This window comes from Watersipora subatra, chromosome 6 (assembly GCF_963576615.1).
Source record: "Watersipora subatra chromosome 6, tzWatSuba1.1, whole genome shotgun sequence".
NCBI lineage: Eukaryota > Metazoa > Bryozoa > Gymnolaemata > Cheilostomatida > Watersiporidae > Watersipora > Watersipora subatra.
This window is the reverse complement of record NC_088713.1, coordinates 64,090,674-64,100,713: the sequence shown is the minus strand read 5'-3', so window position 1 is coordinate 64,100,713 and position 10,040 is coordinate 64,090,674. Positions and strand designations below refer to the sequence as shown.

At 33.4% G+C, this 10,040-nt stretch overlaps 1 protein-coding gene across 1 annotated transcript; it reads left to right on the top strand.

Moving 5' to 3' along the window:
• Positions 1-9,292: 9,292 nt before the first annotated feature.
• LOC137398445 (octapeptide-repeat protein T2-like) lies at positions 9,293-9,835 on the top strand. The gene has a single exon (XM_068084556.1). It carries the CDS (start codon positions 9,293-9,295, stop codon positions 9,833-9,835), a length of 543 nt encoding a protein of 180 aa, XP_067940657.1.
• The last annotated feature ends 205 nt before the right edge of the window (positions 9,836-10,040 follow it).

Here is a 10,040-nt window from a genome sequence, read left to right as displayed (position 1 = left end):
AAAAATATGTCTATACACATATTTTGTAGTTTGTTTTTTATCGCTTTATTTCTCGTCGGCAAAGTTGTACTAACATCAATTCAGTCTGAGAGAGTCTATGAGAGGGCAGCGGACTCCTTCAATTTATCTACAATATTAGGATTGATTAAATCATTAGCATCATAACATATAGAAAGGTAAGGATTTAGCATTTGTTTGTATGAATTGATACATGAAAAATAAAAATTAGATGATACATCAAAGTATCAGATTATACAAACATCTTGTAAATTTGTTAATTTCAGTTGGATCTAACATTGGAAAGATAACATGCTGTTGTATAGGTACTAACACTGAACACTACTTCCTCTAAAGCCATGAAGAAAATGTTCAAGAAAAAACTCAAAAGGTCTAACCTATCCTTTCGAAAGAAGTTACTGATTACTTTATCAGTTGAGGCAATAAAAGAAAACAAAAACAACCTAAGATTTTAGGATATAAACAATTGTATGAAATATATTGATTTAAATTGTACAGCATTGAAAGCTTATTTTCGACAATCCATTGTATAAATTACCATTTTTTTCTCCGAAGGGTACAATATAAATGAATGTACTAATACAACTCCTGACTTGTTTCAGATAGCTAGTGTATATTTGATTTACAGTTATAACTATAACTAAAATTATAACTAGTAACTATAATGTAATTAGTTTGCATTGACAAATTTCCTCCTTTTTCTGATCAATATCAATAATTTTATAGACTATATTTGCGGTGAATAAGTTGATAAAGAACGCACATATTCAATTTCCATTTACAGCGAATTGTTTATGCTTTCTAGACAGCAAAGTTTACTTCGCAAAGTAAAACTAATTGCTGATATTTCATAAATCTACAATAAAGTAAAACACAAATATACTTTGCTAAAAGAAGTAGTGTCGACCCGTTTGTCGTCTATCTGTATTCAGAGGTCTAGGTTAAAATAAAAGATAACTTTCAGCTATACTCCAAACTCGAGACATCCAGATTAGTAGACCGACGATGTAACACCTGCACCAATCAATCGCTTTCAAGTGTTAAATAATATTTGCACTGCTACTTATTTTCTGTTTTTTCGACACCTCTGATGATCTAGTTGTATATATAATAGGTACATGTATATATAGTTATATTATGCAATATATAATGGTTGTAATATATCTAGCTGTAAGTATAATTGACCAGCGAATTGCCTGCGTTTCACATGAATCAGAAATCAGATTATAAACAGTGACAGTTAATGTAGTTGCCTGCCACTCGCCATTAGTCTGGAATACTGCTGATGACTAATTTAAGTAAGATGGTACTTTGATTACTTAACAAGAAAAGCTGCGAGAGCAAGCACAAAATCATGCCGCCGCACAAATCGATATGTGTATTTCACCCAAAGAGCAACATATATTACCTATTGAACACATCAATATTGCGTAGCTTAATTAGTAGTTTGCTTGGCAAATGGATTGTGCCGGAATTAACTCTTCTGGTAAATGGATTTGTCATTCCGATTTTTTAACAGCTATAGCTGATTCAACCAAAGTATGCACACAATATTTGAGATTTATATATATAGATATAAAGTTATATGTACTCATTTTCTTCTTACAAGTTCTTCTCATATATTACCATTTAAATCAAATTTAAGAAGTTGCTCCTAATTGACCTTTTTCATTACAGTGTACCCTTAGGATTTGATGTTGATCCATTGCATGGTAAAAATTTGTATGTAGGGGTATAGAGACCATTGTAATTATACAATGCAAACATGCCCTGATAAAATCTGTCAAAATTTTATAAAATTGTGTTTGTATTGAAAATTAGTAACAAAATAGTAGGTTAACATGACTAACTATAGTTACTTACAATCACTGTATTGTATTTAGTTCATTTCAATGGTTATGCTCTGCAAAAAAATGCAACCTTATAATGTGTGTACCAAATGCAGTACGCACGATAAGGAGTTCTTACCTTAAGCGCGTACATATAATATAAACTTTGAATTCACTTCAAATATGTTTAGCTGACCAAACATACTTAAAACTAAGTTTTAGTATGTATTTTTAACTATTTTACTGATTTTCAACTTTTTATTACGCATTTTTATTAGTTTCTGTCTCCACGTTTTCCATACCATTTAGCGTGTCAGGTTAAAACCTTTTTACCTTTAATCTACAGGAAACGCTGAGCAATGCCAATTTCGTAAACGGCCTCGCGAAAACTTGACCATTTATTTTCTATCCAAAAAAATGAAATTTTATTCACTATACAAGACTTACATACCTTTGGAGGAACATGCCTTGTGCTGGTACATCTAGCTAGTAGGGCAGAAAAGAGGCAAACACGTATTAATGCTAATTATGCTAATGTAAACTTGAAAATAAATTTCATACATAATGAAATAAAAAATTTTTAGCACGCTAATAGAAGTTGTCTAATCCTCTCCAATTTTTTGACTAATTTTGAACTTTTTTTACCACTTTTGGATCCAGAAAATCAGAAATGGCCAAGGAGACACATCTTTTCTGCTGGTGCAAAGGGTGCTTTAAGAAAATGAGCAAACTTTGTGCAATGTAGAAAATAGTCTACTTGATCACTTATTGAGCATGATGCTTGCTGGTGCTCTGTAAATGCTGGCGCAATGCAAAAAAATGTTAGCTAGCTAACGCTTGGAAAATGATCCAGAGAAAGTTGTACAGTATTTTGTCTTGTTTGAAATGTGCACAAGTATCAATGTAACTATACATAAAGAAGTTTTTACGTATTTATACCCTAGAAGGCTTTAGCAAGTTCTAGAAAGTAATGTGGATGCATGAACTATATTGAGTAGATAGTTATATATGAGTTACTTACATACAATGATTCTTATTTACATAGTAGAAAACAGGCCCACCTGCAAAAACTTCATTAAACAAGAAAATGAAACATAAAATCAAAATAAAATGATAAAAACATAAAATGAAAGTAATAAAGCTTGAAAATCATGCCACACAAAGAAGATGAAAAATGATATACATCGTACATTCATTGTACAGTATCGTTTTTATGTACCGCTCAACATCAGTAAATTAAACACTTAAAATCTTTTTGCCGATGTAAGTTTTTTCTAAATGGTTGGTTCCCTTGAATGCTGATCTTGTGCATAGCGTCCAACTTTTTAAACTTGTTAGTCGTAAGCTCCTTCTTGTGCTTGCTTCAATGGATTTCTTGTTTTTAATAATAATTGCATTTGTTGATTGGTTGCGACCAAATTCCTTGACAATATTAACAATACGGGCGCCTTTTTCGTAGATATTTACGACCTCCACTTTGTTGTCGTGAAATCATTTTTCTTTGTTTTGTAACATATGTATAGGTCTCAGTTTTTATAGCTAATTAATAAAATATAGACATTCATAGTTGTACATGTATTTTGAACAAAAGTTTTCAATGATAGATAGTATAACTCTAAAATGAATATTCACTCTTGCTTATGTTCTTTTGACAAATTTTCCCACATGGAATGCTGACCTGAAAAAAGTTGGTCATCATGTTTCTCCTAAACATTGTGAATATGTTTTCAGAAAACTGAATTTTTGAGTTTTGTTATTTTGATGTAGGTAATAAGCAGACCGACCACCAAATTTGTACTCGGTTGAATATCTTTTTGAATTTGTATGGTAGAGTAAAATTTGTATGATGAGGTATAAATCGCAGCATTTTCAAATTCATGAGGTAAAAAACTTGTATACAAGGGTAATCCTATCCTGAGGATGCACTGTATATGGAATTTTTACGTACATGTAAGTTGAAGCAAAAGCTGCATAATTTTTCTTGTCATCTGAAATTTAGGTTATAGGAAATACGCATTGTAGGAGCTTTTACTGTACACTGTATTACTTTTAATCCAGTAATTTATCTTTCAGATTACTATCTTTTACATCAGCATATATAAATACATAAAAATGTATTATTTATAATTTGGGACAGTATTATGTTATATTTATTATTTGATTAGACAGATCTATATTTATTTTAAATAAATTTGCAGCAGTAGGCTATGAGAAAATTTCTCTTCACGTTTCAGGATATAGTATAATTTACTCTACACTTAGAGTATTGAGTGCTCATTTGTTATTATTCTGTATAAAATTAATGGTTCTAGGGATAATAAATATTGTATTATTTATATACATAAAATATATAACATATATGCATTGATGTGCATGTAGGTCTGTGTATAGGTGTATGTACATGTTTAATGTAGACACATTTGTATGTATCCAATTAGTGAGAGTGTTAAAGCTTGATAACCTGTACATATTAATTAACTACTAGTCGAGGGCCCTGCATTGCATGCGTATTAAAAACAGCTTACGAACAGTGACAGATATTTTTGTTGCTAATTTGAATAACCTAGTAAATGTATTGACAAATTTACTAATAAGAATTGTGAGAGCAAGCTTTAGTGATGTTGTGAAACGCAGAGTTCTATGCGTATTTTAACACATAATGAAAATCTGCTTAGCAAATTCATTGCATGTCTGGTAGTTTACTTGGTTAGCTTGCCATCTTGTGAAGGAGGATCGGAGGTCAAATTCTTTGTGATGCAAATTTTTCATTGCGAGATTTTAAAACTGGACATTGAGTGTACAAAACTAGCACTGAAGTTTATATATAGATTCTCAGAGTTTAAGGCTCATGATATTTTGTCACACTGACCTCTGGAGATAAGGATAATAAGGAGACTTCTAGGTGTCATAAATTAAAACTGCCTTTTAAATGGTTTATAACAATTTATAAATGGTCATTACATTTTGACGCTATATTTAGCAACCTAAAATTCAATGAGTTCAGAGATAATACCGAACTAAAGGAATGTAATTTTCAGATTTTTAGCCATGACCTCTGTGCATTCTAATTACATTTCATACCTGCATACATACATACTAATCCTTAATTCTGATGAGCTATCCATGTTGTTAGATATTTCTTGTTTACAATACTCAGTTTGTATCCCTAGTATATTTGACGATTCATCACATTTCTACTTACCAAGAAAATCTACTACATCTTACATTAAACACCGACGCCTTGCCAATTTACATTATAAAACAACATTATGCAAGGAGAGTTTTTTTCCCAATACCTACCATTTCATTTTAGTAACTTATGGTTAAAAAAATTTTATCATCCTCGGTTTTGTTTAGACCGAAACTGACTGGTAGCAGTACCGGTGATTGACCGGTTGATAACTACCTATATAAACCATTGAAATATTCATACTAATATACACTAATACATATATCTTTCTACAGCGGTTCTCCCCATAGACGTCGGTGGGATCTATGATAGAAGAACTTTAGGCACTCCTTTGTACATCTCAACCCATAAAAACTATCCACAAAAGTACAGTGACAACCTGAACTCAGCACTTACCTTGACTAACATTTTTTCAAGACAGCCTCATCAGATTGAGATTTGCTGCAAGAAATGGTTTTGCCTTAGAGAACAATTGTCATGATTATTTGAACATCACTAGAGTGAGTGGATATGAAAGAAACACAGTAAAGATATGTGGTACTGAGGCTTCCCAACCAACGCTCTACATGTACCTTCAGCCAATAAGAGAAAATCTAACATTCATACTTGCCACAGACTACAGTGAAGGTTATGCAGGGTTCGTCATGGAATATTCCGGTAAGTTTCTGAGTTCAACTAACTTGGCAATTATTTGTATCAAATCTGAAGTTCAAAATAATAATAAATATTGATATACTATGTATTAATATTATTGATTTACTATTTATTAATAATATTTACTATATACTAATAATAATTACTACATATTAATAATTTTTATTTACCACATATTTATAATGTTTTCTGCTGTAAATAAATAATATTGATTTACTATGTATTGATGATATTCATCTACTATATATTAATATTATTGGTTTACTACAAATTAATAACATTGATTTACTAAATATAAATAGCCATGATTCAATATGTATTAACTTGAAACTTTTGAATTATTGCTCATAAGAAAGGTGCTTCAACATGTCATGTGGGTTATTTATGCCATTTTAAATTTTTCCTTGATTTCAGAAGTTGAAGGGATACCAAGTGATGGGTACGATCCCACTGCTGAGATTGGTATGTGCTTTTTTACCTTTTGAATATAGCCTTACGCCTTTGAATTATGCACAAATAAATTGAACTTTGTAAAGAATGAGGTTTCTAAACGAAAGCGAAGAGAACCTAAACGCTGATGTTTAAAGGAATGCTGCACTTTTTAGAGTCAGCATCTACTGTAGTTGGTAATTGTCAGAAAAGCTAGTTACAAAGTTCATTATGATGATAGTCCCGAAATTTCAACCTGGTCAGAAAGGTTATATTGAGCTATTGTTGTAATGTGGGATGGTACATCTTAATTTTTAGTATAGTGCCATCTTTTTAAATTTTGACAACTACCTACTGGTGCTTTATGTTATCAAAAAGAAAATGACATGGGATCATTGGCAGAAGCAACTTGCAGTTTAAAAGTGCACGTTTTCTTGCTACATTGTGGCAAGTCATTTGCTAGTAACAATTCTGGTCACATGATGACAGCAGGTGCAATAAAAGGGGAACAAAAATTTCTTTATTCTATTTAATATGCTTTGGAGAAACCAAAATTATCTGGTGACAATATTGACGACATTAATGTTGACAACATATATGTTAATTGTATGTGTTAACAATACATATGTTACCAAGATACATATAATAGTCACACATGTTAAAAATACATATGTTAACACTATGTATGTTAAAAATATATATGTTAACTACATATATGTGAATAATATATGTGTTAACAATACGCATGTTAACTGTAACCCTGAAATGCAGTGTGAAAATAATAAATGAGTTTTGTTATGCAGAGGTGATTCCCATACAACGAGGTACCAACTGCCAAAGTACAGCTCCATCGAGACACCTCATGCACATTGTTACCCACAAAGGCTACCCAACACTACCTTATAGCAGCAACATCAATTGTTCCCTCACACTGACTGATGTATCAGCCTACCCTCTTTACAGAATTGACTTGACAGCGAGGTCAGGCATTGAGTTGGGCAGCAACTGCAGCGCCTATTTTGTCGTGCCATTTGTCATCAGTAATGGAATGTTTGGAATCTGTGGAGTACCTTCGGAAGATTTGACATACTATGTAACTCCCAGTACAGACAGTGTGTCTTTCCAGTTTATTACAAACCAAGAACAAACCTATCAATGAGTTTTGCTTGTTTACTCAGGTATGAAATACTGTCACAGGGCACCCATAATAATTACTAATGCACATGCGTAAAGATTTTTGAGATGGTATGTGACACGAAAAAGAAAAAGTCTGTAGTGAAAGTAACACAGAGTGTGTTGTGCACTTCTATATGTATTATTATAAAAGTTTTTATTGTTTAGAATATTTTTTTTTTTCAAAACATATATATTCTAAACATAATCTAACCAATTAAAATTTCTATATTAATAAATCGGACATTGCCATTGCATCTGTCTGTTAGTCTGTGCATGTGAGTTTGAGTGTGTGTGTGTGTGTGTGTAGTGCGCGTGTAGTGCACAGGTATGATGTAGGTGTGTGTGTTTCGTGCATATATGATATGTGTGTCTATGTGTGACTGTCATGCACATTTGACATGTCTGTGTGTGCCTGTGTGTGTGTGGTGTCTGCACATGACATATGTGTATGTGATGCACGCAGTTGATGTGCGTGTGTGTGCGTGCGTGCGTGCGTGTGTGTTGTGCATGCATATGAGTACCATGCATGATGCACACATTTACTGTGTGTGTAGGCATGTGTGTGCGCGTGAGTGTGCATGCCTGTATGTGCATGTGTGTGCATGCTATGTGGCATGAATGCGAACCGTTAACACATTTTTAACCAAACTTCAAGCATATGTGCAGGTGTATAAATTATTATAGGTGTGTTTTCATGACAAATAGTTTTCTACCCTAAACAAAAGTAAAAAAACCTTGTTTAAGACTTTTTTCAACACTTTTAGGTCACAAAGTCAAAAGATTTGTAATACAAGTAAATTGTATTACAAATCTTTCTGACTTGCAGCGGATCTGATATTACTGCATTTGGGCAAGTTTTCTGGGTAGTTGTTTAGCTTTTATGACCAACTTTTAAACGATGCCTATTTGAAATTAGAAGTGTAATAGTCGAGTTCTATTATTGACTAGCAGACAGAATATATAGCAAAAAGTCAAAATGAATTAAAAGAGTATCACAGTGTTAGAAAAGTTCTGTGAAATGATGAGGCCTACAAGCATAATTGCATCATAGGCCCTAAGTTGGCATATACTGTATAAGGCTTTAAAAATTTTTGGTTTTCGTCTTTATCATTACATTTATAATTATTTTATTGTCAAGGCCATCTGAAAATGTCTTCCATTCAAAACGCACCAGTTGTAAGAATACGAATTCAACGGATTAACTCACATTTTCAGCAGCGTTTTTGAAAAGCAAGAAACTCTAAATTCTCAAAATAATTAAGTGTTTATACTAAAATGCCTGTAAATGATTTCCTAAAGTGACTGCTCAAGATAAACTTCTCATCTAAAAAGGATTCAACTCAGATATGTTTTTTGTTTGCATGACTTTCTCTTTTAAACGTTGTTATCAACCTCTTCTGTTGGTTTTATAATAAATTTGAAGTTAATTCACATTCCTCTGCCAAATAAAGGTTATTGATATATTTTTTTTGTACATATTTTATTGAATCATTACTGCTGAGGTGTTAGATGCCTTTCATGACTTTCGGTAACAGTTGTTGAACCACAGACGTGCCACTTGCTAACCGTTGTTCTCCAATCTTCAGCTATTTTTAATTTTCCAGCGGTGCTCCCCATATATTTAGATAAGAACTTCAACCGTAGAGTCTCATCACAAGGTTTCCTTTACATCGCAACTCACAAAAACTACCCAAGCCCTTACAGTGATGGCAGCAACGCCTCTGTGACCATCACTGATATCCCTGCAAAGTCTCAAATCAGACTAGATTTTACAGCTCAAACTAACATAGCCTTAGAGGACAGGTGCCTTGACTATGTCAACATCACTGGAGTGAGCGGATATGATAGAAACACAATACAGATCTGTGGTACTGAGGCTCCTCAATCGACGCTCTACCTCAACCCGATAGACCAGAGTCTGACCTTCACCTTTATTACCGATTACAAAGACAACTACTATGGGTTCGTCATGGAATATTTATGTAAGAAAAACTGAATGCAAAAAGAAGAGAAGGATGGGAGAGGAAGGGATAGGGAAAGGGAGAGAGAGAAAAGGAGAGGGAAAGAGAGGGAGAGAGGAAAAGAGGGAGAGGGAAAGAGAAGGAAAGAAAGAGGGAAAGAGAGAGGGAGAGAGAAGGAAAGAGAGAGGAAAAGAAAGAGGAAAGAGAGGAAAAGTGAGGGAATAAGAGGGAAAGAGAGGAAAAGAGAGAGAAAGGGAGGCAAAAGGAGGGAGAAAGAGGGAAAAAGAGAGAAAGAGAGAGAAAGAGAGAGAAAGAGAGAGACAGATAGGGGAAAGGAGGGTAAGGGAGGGAGAGAGAGGGAAAGAGAGCGAAAGAGAGGGAAAGCGAGGAAAAGAGAGGGAAAGAGAGGGAAAGAGAAGGAAAGAGAGGGAAAGAGAGGGAAAGAGAGGGGAAAAGAGGGTAAGGGAAGGGAGGGAGAGATGGAGAAATGGAGAGATGGAAAGATGGAGAGATGGAAAGATGGAGAGAGAGTGACCAGATCTCTACCAGACATAAACAGAGTGCATGTTTCTTACTAGTAGGTGTGATGCCTTTAGGAAATATAAAAGGGTTGAAAAAGTTCCGAGTACTTATTGACATTATGACCTTGTTGGAGAACCTAACCTTAACAAGTGGCAAATGCAAATGTAGTTTGACATATGAGTTTAATGTGTTTTAGGACTGAGCTTGTATGTTAATGTTTTTGTATCTCAGTGCATCATTTATTTTATAAAATAACTAAAT

Bases quoted from the DNA above. Each gene is read 5' to 3' on its own strand.
- LOC137398445 (XM_068084556.1), top strand. From the start codon at position 9,293: ATGCAAAAAGAAGAGAAGGATGGGAGAGGAAGGGATAGGGAAAGGGAG.